The sequence below is a fragment of the Amblyomma mixtum genome, chromosome 3 (assembly GCF_055824585.1).
Source record: "Amblyomma mixtum isolate Tamu chromosome 3, ASM5582458v1, whole genome shotgun sequence".
NCBI lineage: Eukaryota > Metazoa > Arthropoda > Arachnida > Ixodida > Ixodidae > Amblyomma > Amblyomma mixtum.
Genome location: NC_143014.1, coordinates 414,201,754 through 414,217,853, shown reverse-complemented (window position 1 = coordinate 414,217,853; position 16,100 = coordinate 414,201,754). Strand labels below are relative to the sequence as shown.

Genomic DNA, 16,100 nt, shown 5'->3' with positions numbered 1-16,100 from the left:
CTGTTTTGTCCGAGAGGGAGTTGAACGTGGTTAACACCTTAACAAGGTGCCTCGCTCACATGACACATCAGGGCCACCACCAGGGTGCCTCTTCTGACCGTTATGCATGCAGTATTTAGCAAGGAATTGACACACGTAGCACGACAAGCGCGCACCGATAATCAACCACCTTTTAATGAGAAAAAGTAAACATCTGCAGCAGGCTTGTGCTGCACTTTTGAACTACTGCCTAAACTTGTGATAATAGCCACATATGAAAAAAAAGCAACACCACATAGTATACTAGGGCAGCAGCCATGGCAAAACTTCTTGAAATACTTCCAAGGAATATTCAAGGCGACAAGCAACAAATGACTTGCCCGGAGTCGGGTTTAAGTGCCCAGAGCTGGCTGTAGCAGTCTTGTGCTGCACTTTTGAACTACTGCCTAAACTTGTGATAATAGCCACATATGAAAAAAAAGCAACACCACATAGTATACTAGGGCAGCAGCCATGGCAAAACTTCTTGCAATACTTCCAAGGAATATTCAAGGCGACAAGCAACAAATGACTTGCCCGGAGTCGGGTTTAAGTGCCCAGAGCTGGCTGTAGCAGTCTTGTGCTGCACTTTTGAACTACTGCCTAAACTTGTGACAAAACACCACCACACAGTATACTTGGGCAGCAGCCATAAAAACTTCTTGCAATACTTCCAAGGAATATTGAAGGCGACAAGCAACGAATGACTCACCCGGAGTCGCGTTTACGTGCCCAGAGCTGGCTGCAGCAACGGTGAAAAAAAAAAAAGTAAACATCTGCAGCAGGCTTGTGCTGCAGTTATGAACTACTGCCTAAATTTGTGACAACAGCCACACATGAAAAAGAAAGCAACACCACATAGTATACTTGGGCAGCAGCGATGGCAAAACTTCTTGAAATACTTCCAAGGGATATTCAAGGTGAGATGCAAGAAATAACTCGCCCGGAGTCTGGTTTGTTGTGTGCCCAGAGCTGGCTGCTGCAGCGGTGTGAAAACTTGGGATAGGGCGGGCCCATGAAGTGCACGGGTCAGGCTCCGACCTCATGCAAGTGTCCCACTGCACAGGGCAACCACATACTGTGACAGTCTTGGCCAACAACCTCTCTTGCACCTCGGCACCACACACGTCTTGCAAAGACCCGCCCAGCAAAGTGGAGCCCCATCTTCTGCAGAGTAAGAGCGGGCATCTTCAGTGCGGCCAACAGGCGTCAGCACACACTGACGGCTCTTCAAGCTGATTCAGAAGCCAGGGGCCCACGGATGTCGGCACCTGAGGCTGTCCTGCCCAGGACTCGCTCCCCTGAGGTTGGCAAAAAAAACGTTGCACATTCAGGCTATGTACTCGAACAGAGTGGCTGCAGGGGCTGGGGCACAGCAGAAAGCAGGCATGCACAAAAGAGAACAGCAACCTGCACTAGCCAGTGTGACATGCTCTCAGCCTAACCAGAGAGAGCAAGGACATGAGCCAAGCACAGAAAAAGCACCACAGGTTCTTGCTGTCCTTGCTTTCTTTGAACTTTGCTAAGTTAAGGGCACGAATGCAAGACTTGGAACTCAAGTGTCCTTTCGGTGCATGAAGCGACACGGTGACATTGGCACAAATCTAAAATAATGGTTGCACGTAGTGTCAAATTTGAGATACCACTTAAAATGCACTGCCAGGCATAGTTAACAGGAATTTTATTCTCTTCTGTTATTCAGTTATGAGGACACAAGCAGAAGTTTAGAAAACTTCAAAATTTGCACACTCCAGCAACCTTTTGCGAAACAAAAAAAAAAATAGAAACCCTCAGGATCCTACCCAGAAAAGAAAAAAAAAGAGATGATGCTTTCTTGAACATTGCTGGGAAGATAAACAAGCTACACAGTAGACTTCTGTAGGAATAACTTAAGCCAAATTCTGTGATATGATGAGCAATGTGACAATACTTGGTTGATTTTTCCACGGGCTTAGTATAAAAGAATAATATTAGCTGCTCTGCGAGTGCTTTATGGTAGAGACAAACTTTTTCAGCAACCGTGAGCCACTGCCTCAGTACAGTGGTGCTGGCAACGCCCATGCTGTACTTAAAAAAAACAAAAAAAAAATTTAAGTTCTTAGCACAGGACAGCAAGTAAGACCCCAAGTCCACAAGCAAGCCGCTGTGCCTACATGCTTGCCTAAGGAAAGCAAGACAGGTCATGCGTGCACAGTGCAGAAACGAGACAAGATCTCAGATCCCAACGACGCATTGCCTGACATCACCCGACTGATGATGTCAATTGTCAAGCAGCCTATACAAAACCCTGTTTTAATCTTTGGCTGACTGAAGTCTAAGGTCACTCTAGTTCTATTAACAGCAAGCTGATCGGTCCGGAATTTTTCAGGTTCTTGATGTTCTCTTTCTTATGGATTGAGACAATGCTAGCGTTCTTCCAAGATTCCGGTATGCTCAAGGCTGTAAGGCATTGCTAAGGTCCCTAGCTCCCTGAGATTCTGTGGATTTAAGCATGTTTCGCGGAACTGTGTGCTAGCAGTCACATTCTCATTTTTTATGCCACTGCTGTCATGAAAATCAGTTAGACCGGCGGTATGATGAAAAAATGACTATTTTACCTTACTTTACACATATAACGCGAGAGGAAAGTTTGAGAAGTCAGCAGAATTTTAAAACAAATATCATTACAGCTATAGTGCAATTCAAACTATTCACGCCAACCATAGGCCCACAGAAGCAGAGGATACGTTGCCATTCTTTGTGCCAGAATACAGAGAATCAATGTCTCCAATACTATAATACATGCAGCCTCCCACGCAGCAGCAGCCACCATCACCGCCGTGGCCCCGGCTGCTCGGTGTTTATAGAGATGCCCAGTCCTGCATCCCTTTGCCCTTTACTGATTTCCCTCCACTCTTCCAGTGCTCTCTCAGCGACCCACACAGGCTTCTTCCCATTAAAATAGCCACCTTCTCCTTCACACCTGCACACTTTGCCTCAAGGTCATTAAAAAGGCTGGTTTCCTCTGGCGGCTCTCAATGCCTGGTGGCTAAGGTTACTGTAGCTACCTTGAAATGCTTGGGTCAATATACAGGGTGTTTCAGCAGAGACTTTACACAATTTTTAAAAATAGGCTATTTGAGTTACAAGAGCACTTTCTTTGGCATAGCATTGTCAGCGGTGTGGGACATCGGGATGAAGCTAAGGTGTGCTAATTAGCAGGGTGGTTAACTAAAAAAACATTCTAACTATTACTGTTAGGCTCCTTAATTATTAAGAGGCGGGTAGCCCACCATAAGTAATAGCCATATCAGTTTTCAGAATTAGAAAACGAGGTTACCCTTGGCGCTGTGGCCCAACAAATTTTGGCTATTTTGACAAGTTGCGTGCACTCGAGAGGTTGCTTTGCCTGCAAACTTCTCAAAAGCGCATGTATTTTGGCGTGATGTAGCCAGAATTTGTTGGGCCACAGCATCAAGGGTTACCGCATTTTCGAAATTCTAAAAACTGATATGGATATTACTTATGGTGGGCTACTCTCCTCTCAAGGAGCCTAACGGTAACAGTTATAACGTTAATTATTCAGTATTAGTTGACCCCCCTGCTAATTAGCACGTCTTAGCTGCATTCCGATGTACTACACCACTAACAATGCTGCGCCGAAAAAAAGTCCTCTTCTAACTCAAAAAGCCTATTTTTAAAAATTGTGTAAAGACCTAGGTGAAACACCCTGCATAAAGTGAGGTGCACATTAAGCATTATATCTGATGTCTCGATGAGTAATTGATGATCCACAGAATTTAAAATTTTCTGCTGCAGAAAGATAGGGGTCTCGGGCATTGTGTGCATAGGGTAGCCAGTTTTTCTAGTATACAATCTCCTCACCATCCTTCAACAAATCTGTTGCTACCTGATCCTCATCAACTGCTTTCCCCCTTTGCACTGCTTTTAAGGCATTCTTTACTTCCTCTTTTGTTAATGGAGGGATGCCAGATTCCTTGACACCACTGACTCCACCATTATTGCCCCGATTATTTTGGCTACTAAATAGACCCGTGTGGAACTACTTGGCTAACTTAACTATTGTATCCACACTGGTAACAGCACCGCTCTCCTTCTCTCCTAGCATGTACATTGACTTTTTCCTATGCCTAGTTTCCTAATGACCACATTTAGGCTACTTCCGTTTATTAGTGCATGCTCAATTCTCTGCATATTATACCAGTTACCTTACACTTATTAATTACCTCTTCTAATGGGGCTGGCATTTCCTAATCAGATCTTTTGTCCCCGTCTGAGTATGGAGGGGTTTATATCAGCAGCCACAGCACTGCACTGTAAAACTTCTACGGTAGGTAGCGTATGCACAGCACAGGTAGTGTATGAAATGGTCAGATCTTGATGCCATACACATCACCGGCTACATATTGCACAACACTGCAATGCCAAACTTCCCAGTTCCTCCAAGGTGAGCATGGTAGGTAGCACATGCACAGCACAGGTAGTATGACATGGTCAGATCTTGATGCCACACACATGACCAGCTACACATTGCCTACAGATGGATGGAAGGACTCATAGGTGTATGGAACATCTCCTATTCACTCTAGCTGTGCTGGCCAAGTTATGGATGAAGAGAGATAAAAAAAAAAGGCTGGCGGTTCAGCACTGCTAAGCACAGTTCTCTGCAGGTGGACACCACTGCCATGTACCTGAAAGCGCGATTGAAGTGTCCACTGAACCAGGCAGCCAGTTATGCCAGTCTTTTTCATCATCAATGTCAATTTACCCAATGTATGCCTGCAGCCTATGCTCCAGTGCACAGTTTCTGCAGCAGTGTTGTCTACGGCAACTGTATTGCTCTTGTGCTGTGTTTCTGCCCCACTGCTGTCCACGCCAAAGCATGCAGCGTACATCTATCTCTAGCTACCACCAAGCTCAAAGCACAAATATTACCGTATTTACTCGCATAATAGGCGCACTTTTTTTCCAGAAAATCCGGCTCAAAGTTGGGGGTGCGCCTATTACGCGGGGTAAAATTTCCGGGCCGCACCCCGCTTTCGCGAAGAAAATGTAAAAAAAAAAGATCCGTGTAAGGGCCGCACCGAAATTTTCCACGACACACGCGGGAATAGCCTTTGGAATGCACGCGCCGAGGCCTCCGCGATCGGCTCCGGCTGCGCGCAACGGGCGCTTGATCGCAGAGGCCACGCACGTGCACAGGAGCTTCCAGACGCCGCCCACGGAGGGCGCCCAAGGCCAAGCTTATCATCATCATCATCGTTTTCCTCCGCCGCGAGCTTTCGCTATCTATATCGCCATCAGCATCTCCAGCTCGTTTTTTTTTGTTGTTGTTGCTGTCAAGTGCCGGGGTTTGCGGTAGCGCGATAGTTATCGTGGTTTATGGCTTTGCCGTGGAGCGTTGCTGTTTTAGCTCGACGGGCAAGCACCCTTTGCTCTCGAACACGGCAAGCGTGCGGCAGGTCGGAAAATACGACGTGGCTGAGAAGTGCGGCAGTTGCGACTGCGGCGTCCCTAAATTTTCGTACGCGACTCCAAGCGCCGAGGTTTTAGTGGGCCTAAGTCGGGAACGTTGCCGGCTGGAGATGAAGCTTTCCAAACAGACGTTTAAAGTGAGCATCCCTGAAAACTGTGTGCGGCTGTTCTACGCGATGTCGTTGTACGTGCTGTGGGTCCGCAGCAGCTGCGACGGCAGCAGCACTAGTAGGGACTAGTAGTCAGTTCAGCAAAAACTTTGTTAAAATAAAGATTGGGAAGCGGGGGGTGGCGAGGCGTCTGCTTGCAATCGTGTAAATACAGTATTGATCACAGTGCCAAGTTCGGGGTGCGCCTATTATGCGCGGAAATAAAAAAATCTGATTTTTCGCGTCCTAACTAGGGGTGCGCCTATTATGCGAGTGCGCCTATTACGCGAGTAAATACGGTAATTAGTTTAATAGTAGTATTAGTTTAGAAAGACAATGAGGTGCAATGCACAACGCGAGAGTAACGTCAAGTGTGTTCGGCTACGGTGGTAGTTAGTGCTCTCGTGCAGTGGCCAGCAAAGCTGATCTGTTCGTGCCGCCACAGGTTGGTGAATCCTAGTCACGGATGTTTGTTTAATTTATTTTTATTTATTCAACGCACTTAGCACAAACCCACGAAAACTGCCAGATCTTGCTTGGTGTTTACCCATCAGAATAGTGCTTTCACACTAATAAGATGACAAAATGACCTTGAAACCTCTGTCTCCCCACTAGCCAGTGGGGCACCATCAAAGTGCTTGGAGCTGAGCAAAAAATAAAGATTGAGATGCGAGGTCATGCAAAAAAGAGAAATAGAGAGACACAAGGGGACAGCAATGAAAAGGAACTTGACCAGTGCTGTTCTTTAGTGGGACCGTGCAAGCATCTGTCGCCATGCCACTGTCACTGACTGTGCCAATCATGTCACACTCCATCGCTTTTGGACATGTATACTGCTATAACTGTTCACTTAGCATTAAAGGGACACCGAGGAGAAATTCAAGTTCGCTTGTATCGCTAGAATACCAGCTGCTAAACACGAAAACAACTCTTGCTGAAAACAAAGCTCTTGGAAGGTAGAAAAGAGTGAGAACTAAAACACAGGTATCGCCGTCACAGGCCAATCTCACCAGTACAAGCGACCCCACAGATCTCTGAGGCTGACAAAGGTGCATGAAGGTTACGTGTTTGATCGATATTGAAGTATATACGCTTTGTTTTGAATCCACTAGTGCACTTTTATCACACGAGGAAGACGGAACAAAAAACAACAACCTGAATGTTGGAAGTTGAAGGAAACCCTGGTGGCGCAACAGGCGGCCAGCTTATTTTCGGTATGTTTAGTGGTGCTTCGCGGCTACGCGTTCTGCGTGCCCGCATAGTTTCGTCATGCGCCTTGATTTACAAGGGCGGAGCAACAGAGGATCTCCAAGTTCCTCTCTAAGTGCCCCTTGGATGAAGTTCGTGCGACAAGGAATAAGTGCAGAACTGCGAAACAACTGCCCAAGGAAAAAGAGCTGTGTATAGCCAGTGTTCAACGCGCCTCCACGTTAGCAAGGGCGCCGCATGGAGCATTCACTTCATCAACGTACCAAGACGCTGGGCTGCATAACCAGCCATACAAGCACTAGTATTACAGAATTCAAATATGCCTGCACGCCCCAGTCTCTACAGATCAGTTGTGACGGTGGCTTGGCGGTGACAGCTACGCTGCTGACTTCTCGGCGCTAGGACTTTCTTGCCAGACTCACCTCCTCAGCCCTCAAAAGCATCGTGTGCTCCGTGGGGATGAGGCTGCTGAATGCAGGCCACAGTTCTTTGCGAGAACTTCGTTATCAGAATCGGGAACAGGATCCATCGCAACGTTGATGCAAACGTAAACGAAGCGATGATGGCTGATCGAGAGGCCTTCAATGTCCGGCTGACAGTAGTTTTCATTTCAGCTGAGAGATCTTACTTATTTTATGAGACATTTTGAACGAACAGAGTTCAAAATATCGAGGTTTTACTGTATGGTAAGAGTGGAAGGCCATGTCTGACTTCAGCAGGAAATCGACGCCTCGCAACACTCCCTTTTGCTGTGCCACAACCCTGCAGCTGTGCCACCACACAGCACATCAATAAAGTAGATTCTCATTAAGGTGAAATTGGATGAAATGAATTCATAAATACAGTGGAACCTCGATTATACGTCCCCCGGTCATGCGACGACCCGCATTTTACGACGAATTTGTGCGGTCCCGGCAAAACCCCCATAGAGACAATGCATTAAAAACCTCGGTTATACGACGCAAATTTTAGAAGGACCCCGCTTCGTACGACGGCTGGCTCGTACGGTCCGTCAAAAAAAGGTCGTCAGCAAACGCAGGCCGGGATGTGCCGTATTTTCGCGATTCTAAGCACCCCCCCTATTTTCTGAAAAAAAAAAAAAAACTTTGCATGCGAATCTAAGCACCCCCGTTTTTGCGCGGAAGAGAGCGTTGCCGAGGCCGCCAAGTGCACTTGCTCTCTTTTTCGTCGAGCCTGTGCAGTCGGAGTCCCAAGGAGGCGCGGCCTGCCTGTTGTTGTTGCGACTGAGAGAAGGATGAAAAGGAAAGCGCACCGGCCCGCCTACTGGCGTGAGCCAAGCCACCACCGCTGCCGAGGAGAGTTAAAAGATCAGAGGAAAGATAAAGAGAAAAGATAAGACGCGCGTTGGTCGCAGCAACAGATGCGTCCGCAGGAGCCGACGCTGATGAAAAAACAGATAAGCGGGCGAGGCCGCGCTCGCCCAAGCGAGGACAGCGGCGTCCACGGCGCTTTTTGTAATGGAAGTAATGGATGCTTGTGCCCCACGATAAAACTTTCCACGAAGAGGAAGTGGACAACGATGCAGAGGTTTGCGCTCCCATTCCTAGTTACGCGGACATGTTGCAGAGCGTCGACAACATCCGGCGCTTTGCTTGCGCGCGCGACGATGTTGGCGACCTACTGCCGGACGTGGCAGCCCTTGAAAGAAAGTTGATGCGCCGAGGTTGGGCAAAGGTGCAAAAAAAAAAAATTACCGATTTTTTTTAAACGGTAATAAAGATTTTTTTGCAAATCTGTTTCAAACAAATGCTGGGTTTTGTCTTTTTTAATCTGATTGGCGTACTTGCCGCGGGCTTGAAGCCGGTCAACAGTTTTCGGCGCAAGGCCGAGCGCCACTGGCCGCATTCTTTGATTTTCGATTATACGACACCCGGATTATACGACGGTTTCGCGCGGTCCCCTGAACGTCGTATAATCGAGGTTCCACTGTAAGATGAAAAACGTGAAAGCACCTGACTGGCTTCCAAAAGGCTCAACGAAAAAAAAAAACACTCAAAACAACCTACTTCACATGAGACAAACTTTCACACAACGACTATGAACCACAGTGACTCCATCAACAATACTAGCGAAGCATTTACATAGCACTCTAGACACGAGCATGAAAGGAAAAAAAAAGAACACTTCCACGCAATAAGCCTTTCAGCACATTCGCATGAAAAAGCAGGGAAACTATCTTGCGAGGGTGCACTTTCTGGCAGAGAAGTGTTCTTGTGGGTGTGGCGATGGCAGGGCAGCATCGCATCTATTTGTGTGCAACGCACAGATCCAACATAGTCAGGTCACTACGTTGCCCATGTTGCGTGCAGCACATAACGGAAAAGGTGCGTACGTGCAGGGTGCACCTGCTCACTGACTAGGGGCTCCTCAAGCATTATTCGACTGACACAATGTCCACAAAACAGTCATTTTTGTAGTGCAGAGGTCTGGCATAGCCAGATATGATCGCCCCATGCTTGTTGCCTGCAGCAGATGGAATGGCATGTGGAATTTGCAAATGGAATGATGTGATGTTCCTCATTTGCTCGTGGAGTTGGTAAGGGCTGCAATATGGAAGGTGTGCGAAGATAACAAACAGAGTAGAAACAAAAGGATCATCTGACTTCAGAGACTGTACTGCATGGCTAGCCACCTAGACACCACCACAAGAAAAGGAAAAAAAACATGAACAGAGGAAGCTGTGGAGGAGAAAAACAGACCACTGCAGTCTTCAAGGGGGAATGAGCTTGCTTCGCACCCTCACTATTCAGCGCACTTCACGCTAAGCACAATAAATGCCCTCTTTGCGGTTATCTTCTCGCTGAGAGATAATTTTGTTCACAGCTCTAGTTAGACACACGTCAATGCATCTTGCATGCTTGCATGGCCTTTTTTCAGGGCACTTCTGATCAGACAAACATTCTCATGGCCCCATCAAGTTCGCCTTAAACTGGACAGTGCAATAGCTGCTTTGAAATTGGACACCAAGTGCTCAACCTGTGGCTGCATGTGAACAACTTCTCAATTGATTATGAAACAAACCTTCCCGCACCTGACACCCACACACATGTGGTATTCCTGCCATCGTCTTGTAGAAAACCGAGAGTCAAAATGAGCAGATACAGCCAGACACAGCGGTGTGCCACTGACCTTGGTTGGAGGTGCCACCAGTGCTGGAGGGGCAGCCAGTAGGGCGCCTGGTGCAGGAGCAAAGGATGGCGTCCCCTTGAGGGGAAAGAGCCGGGGGTCGGTGCTGCACGCCAGATCCCCCGCCGGCAGCAGGGTGAAGCCTGCCAACAGAGTGTGCACGCATGCGGGGTGTGACCAATGCAGCTCACATGAAAAGGACATAGTAGTTAGCCCTACCAGAGCTGTCTGCTTTTATTTTTTTAATCGTAGAACTATAAAAAATATTTTCAATAAGCGCTATTACACCTACTAGTGAACAGTATGAGAGTGCGTAGTAAAGACACTGAAACATATCAAATCAACCATGGCTACACATACATAAACCCAAATGAAAGGCACCTAATGGCTAGCATTCTAGCTAATAAGGTTAATGTCGGTCTTTTAATGGTTGCAGACTTTTCCAGCACTCCGAAATAAAATTCCTTCTCAGCAGCACATATGTCATGGTCCTTTGCTGCTCAAGGAATGCCACTTGTGACACAGCAGCACCAGGCTTGGGAGCAAATTTTCTGCAGACACGCTGGCCGCTACAGCTACTACAACGCGTACACCACCACTGCAAAGCACCACGCAATCATTTTTACTGTTTCTTGGGCCTGAGACAGGCAGAGCAGAACAGTGGGTCTATAAATTAACTCGCCGAAAACCAAAGTAATGTTCAACAGTTTCGCAAGGGAACAGCAGTTGACAACCGGTAACGAGGTGCTGGACGTGGTAAGGGAATATGTCTATTTAGGGCAGGTAGTGATAGCTGACCCAGATCATGAGAGGGAAATAACTAGAAGAATAAGAATGGGGTGGAGCGCATATGGCAGGTTATCTCAGATCATGAATGGCAGTTTACCAATATCCAAGAGAAAAGTATACAACAGGTGTATCTTACCGGAACTCTCCTATGGGGCAGAAACGTGGAGGCTAACAAAGAGGGTTCAGCTTAAGTTAAGAACAACGCAGCGAGATTGGAAGTGGGCGGAGTGGGTGAGAGAACAAACGCGCGTTGATGATATCCTAGTTGAAATCAGGAGGAAGAAGTGGGCTTGGGTCAAGCATGTAATGCGAAGGCAAGATAACCGCTGGTCCTTAAGAGCAACGGAGTGGATTCCAAGAGAAGGCAGGCGTAGCAGGGGGCTGCAGAAAATTAGGTGGGCGGATGAGATTGGGCGTAGTCAGGCTGCTGCTGATGATGATGATGGTGATGATGACAGTGGTGGTGATGATGATGGTGATGATGATGATGATGGTGGTGGTGATGGTGATGATGGTGGCGATGACGATGATGGTGGTGATGACGATGATGATGATGATTATGTGATGGACGCAGAAGCCTTCCAGTATCAACTACCAGCATGCTCGGATGCCGACCTTGTGCGTAGAAGGAAGGAGCAGCTGCAGCTGAAGCCAGGGGCAGGCGCAGTGCTGCAGTGGGACTCGTCAGTTCCTCGGGCCGGCGGGAGGTCACCTGGTTGGCGGAGAACAATGCACAACCATGAGTCTAATCAACAGCCTGGAAATCATCACTGCTCACAACAAAATCTGCTTCTCCAGGCTCAGCACATTACTAGGCACCCAAAAATGAGTTTTTTGGTGACAGTACCAGAAGACATTTCACATTACATAAAGATCCACACTCCTCACGTAACAACTTTCCTACTGAATCTGTGCACTTTGAAATGAGGAGAGCTCAACTAGGCTCAGCTGACCACTGTAAAGAGTGGTACGTGAATTACACGAAAGCTCAAGAATGAAGCCCTGGATCTGACCTTTGATCACAGTTGCAAAGACACTTTGGTAACAATGGTGATGAGTGAATGCATTTCAAGCAAGTTCTTGCAGTTTTAGGGTCAAAACCTGAAAGAACGCCAACTTTTTAATTTTTATTTAAAACCCCTCGAGTTCACTTGGTGTCTTACCAAACTCTGTGAAGATGTATTTATGCGCCTGGTAATCTCTCAATTTTTTGGTCTACACAGCTGCAATGCAGCTCTCACTCACTCTTGGCGGAATTGCAAGCAAAACTGCATAGACCTTGAGCCTAATGAATTCTGCAAATTTTTCGCTTACATTAACCGCCCGACACTGTGCCCACCCATTTGTATTTTCAGTGGCCTTGAGCCTTGTTGAGCTGCTAAGAGCAAGGAGCAAGTTCCTGCCATGCCATGCAAGTGTTTCCTTCCTCTTTTGTTCTAGGCAGTCATGGAACCAACAGCAGGCTTGTTGCAGTAGCTTTTCTGAAAGAAATCTCTGTAGCGGGAATTTCAAGTTTTATAACAGATGCTCTAGCATTTGCATTTCTAAAAAAAAGGGGCGTTTTTGCAGCAAATTTCAAGCCCTTCCAGTATGTAAAAGAGAGGACTAGTAACAAAATTTCGGTTTCTGGAGCAGACAAGTTCATTTGTTCACAATGATCACTGATCTCAAAATAAGAGGTGTCCGAATATTAAATTTTGGGTTGCAAAGCAAATACAAATAATAAAAATTGGTTGCAAATCAAATATTTTAGAATTTAGAAGAATCAAACAAAAGCACAGCTAGTTGAAACTAAAGACAAGTGCTTTTTCACAAAACACAGCTATGAAAAGAAACAGAGGTAATGCAAACAAATTTTGTTTCCAACCACATACTACGCCTTTAATGCATGCCAGACATTAGATAACTTTAGTAATAAACTTTACTGTTTACCTTGTTAACAATTTTTTTTAATATTAATGCTCATATGACGACGACATTTACTGGATACTGTCATGAAGCACTACGATTGTAAGGTGGCCATGAGGCACAGCCGCCAACCGATTTTTCAGATTCAGGATCAGGATTCAGAATTTTATCAGGAAAAGGGTCTGAATAAACAAACAGTCCAAAAAATCCGTGATTTTTTTGTGCAAAACCGCCTCTCAAAATCGCAAAAATCGCTGCTCCCCATGTTCTGCCTACAAACAATAATATTAGACAGTATCTAATATTAGACAGCGACCGCACCACGGCAGCTCTCAATGGCCATCAGCGCACTGATTTTATGCAAGGTAGGCCTGCGCGAACAGTGGTCTTTTTGGATTGAAGCGAATATTTCGAACACTTCTGGCACACAAAAAAGATTGAATGGCATCAGGCGCTAGAAAAGGGTACCCATCTCGATGCGCTCGTGCCGTCACACTTCAGTAACGAACTTCATGTGGACAACAGCGGCAGTTAGCTCATTCGCGTCCTGGGAAAGTCGAGACAGCAGCATGCCCTCCAATTCATGCGCATTGCCGAGCCGTTTCCTGTGCTTGCGCTAACACCTGGCACGTACAGATGTGAACACTGCGTTCACACCTGCTCGCGTGTGCTGCTGCACACATGTGCGGATCGCCTCCGACACATGTGCTGGCACACAGGCAGGCAGCGCGTATGCCTAACAGGTGTCCATAGAGTCAGGGATTCGGCTGCATGCGCGCCACAGTGCTACCTTGGAAGAGGTGTGCTGAACCAAAACCGCACGAAGCAAGCATGCCAGAAACATTATTCGCTCGAGACGAATACTTCGAGATTTTAAATGCCAAACATTTGGATTGAATTGAATACAAAATACTTTACTACTCAACTGAATATTCAAAACTTGCACAGGCCTAACGCAAGGCCAGGAATTACCATTTGCACGCTTTTGCCGCGTGCTGACCGTCAATTATCTGAAGAACAAGTTAACTCACGTGATGATCGCATGATACTGCCATCTGGACATCTCGCGATGTTTTATTGCGGGTTTAGATGAACAGGAAACTTCATTTCTGAATGTTTAGGAGGTTCGAATAGCTCGAATCGTGAAAGTGCGATGTGAATCGAATAGCAAATACAGTAAAACCCCCTCTATAGTAAAGTAGCTTGGACCAGCAAAAATCTTTACTATATCAGAGTCTTTACTGTATCAGTTGCTGGTGATGGCATGGCTCTATGTTCTCTGGCTCCTTACTAAGCATGAAGTGTTGGCTTATAAAAGAAACACTTAAAAATAGCTTACATCCTGCTCTTATTGTGCCTTTATGCGATTATTTATTTTGAGTTATTACATGTTATGTTTTCGACTGGTTTACGTCTTGTGGAAGTATACCGCATTTGCACGAATACAACACAGCTAGGAATATAATGCCAGTTTGATTCCATGTGAAAACCAATGCTTTGCATGACCACGGCGTCGTTTTGCGTGGCCTCAGCGTCATTTAAGAGGTAATAGTTAAACGCACGCAAAACAGTCAAGCGCGACAAAACTGCCTACACAGTGCCACCGCTTCCCCACGCTCCGTGCTACCATGCTAAAAACGCACATAGTTTTCTTCCATTTTCTAGTCCTTACTGCATTTTTACTGGCTTTCCTTTCTCAGCGACCCGCACCACCTTCTTTGTACGCTCATAGCCAGCTTTACTTTTTCCGTGCGTGCCACGGGCTTTGCCTCACGGCTCAAGGTCTTCTAGAAGTTCGCTTCTCCTCACAACTTCCAAGCTTGGTCGTGGAGCCACCTCAAAACGCCGTTTTACCGTATACGGTATCTATATGCCTCGCGATCCTTGACTTCGTGCGTGCCGCGATGTCATCATTCCGCGAGAAGTACATTTCCATGGCCAGGCGCTCTTTACTATAGCAATTTCTTTGGAAAAAATCTTTACTATAACGAAAAAAAAAAATGTACAGTAGTCTATGGAAGGCGAAAAGGGACCACAGCTTCACTTTACTACAGTCGACGACCGAAAATTCGGATGCCTGATTTTTTGGACATGCTTGATTATTCGGACTTTTTCGCGGCACCGCGACATGGCCCATAGAGCCAATGTGTAAGAGCGCTTGAAATTTCGGACGCACCGCAACTGACCACTCGATTTTTCGGACCTCGTTCGCAATCGCCGCCAGTACCCAAGCCGCCATATAATGTGTACAATGGAACCTCATTACCCGAAACTGCAGGAGAGATCAAAAACTTGATCAAACAAATCGAAATTCAAGCTTAAAGGGAGCCTCTTAACTTGCGACGCTGAAATTCTGCGCGAGTCGGCACATTGGGCTCGTGTGTTTTCGAATTCGTACTGTTCTTGAATGTCTTCCACCGCACGAACTTGAACCGTAGTCTGAGTTCACGGAACTCATCTGTGCCAAGTCTTTCGTCCCGAATACGGAATGCGAATACGATCGCAGAGCGTTTGATCTTTTCTTTCCTGCATGGATTGATCGCTTGGCGCCGCGCCATTCTCGAGGCCGCGCACACGCACAGGAGCTTCTAAGTGCCGTCTATGGATGGCGCCCGAGGCCGTGATCATCATCATCATCAACTTTTTTTTTCCGCCGTGATTATCCGCTATTTACATCGGTAACGCCAGCTCCAGCCTTTTGTGGCGTGTTAGCGCGTTCGCCGTAATAGTTGTGATTGTGGCTTTCGCGTGCTGCCGCCAAGCTTCTCAGTTTTAGCGCGATGGGCAAGCACCTTAAGCTACACGGCTGGGAGTTAGCTCTCGAACACAGCAAGTGTGCGGTGGGCAGGAAATTCGACGTGGCCGAGAAGTGCGTCCGATGATGGTGCAACCAAAAGAGAAACACAAGCTGCAAAAAGCGCGCTTTCCGAGGCAAGCCGTGCGAGTTTCCGGAACTGGAAGAAGAGCTGCTCCTCTATTTGATGGAATTTCAGAACAACGGCTGCGCGTTGACAGCGGACATGCCGCGCGGCTTCTTTTGGGATGAGCGTGCACCAGAGCACAGCACCAGCTCAAGAGTTGAAATACTCCGCAAGTGACAATTGAAATAGAATAAATGTCGCTCATTCCCTGGTTGGTGTGCTTTTACTTTAAAAAAAAATTTTTTTTGCACATCGTGTGTATGGGCCGCACCCCAAAAAATTGGCCCTGGAATCAGGAAAAAAAAGAAGTGCGGCCCTTATACGCATTTATACGGTATGTCGTGCGGCGAAATTTAGTCATGAGGAGCTTTAGAATGTGTGCAACACAACTGGCCGCTTTCTCCGGCAAACTGGTAATAAATTTGTGATTTTTTTCGGTGAAATTTGATTTTCCGGACTGCCCGATTTTTCGGTCGTTTTCGTG

The 16,100-nt window shown here is 46.7% G+C and overlaps 1 protein-coding gene across 7 annotated transcripts in view; it reads right to left on the bottom strand.

Annotated features, from left to right (window-relative positions):
* Positions 1–149: 149 nt before the first annotated feature.
* The window catches only part of roq (RING finger and CCCH-type zinc finger domain-containing protein roquin), a 99,793-nt gene continuing 83,842 nt past the window's right edge, over positions 150–16,100 (bottom strand). For all 7 annotated transcript variants that reach the window (XM_089584854.1, XM_089584853.1, XM_089584852.1 and 4 more), the window contains 3 exons: positions 11,403–11,499; positions 10,002–10,141; positions 150–1,319 (listed from right to left, as the gene is read on the bottom strand). In XM_089584854.1, coding sequence (XP_089440980.1) covers positions 1,209–1,319; positions 10,002–10,141; positions 11,403–11,499 — 348 coding nt within the window. In that variant the 3' untranslated portion in view covers positions 150–1,208. The remainder of the gene's footprint in view (positions 1,320–10,001; positions 10,142–11,402; positions 11,500–16,100) is intronic.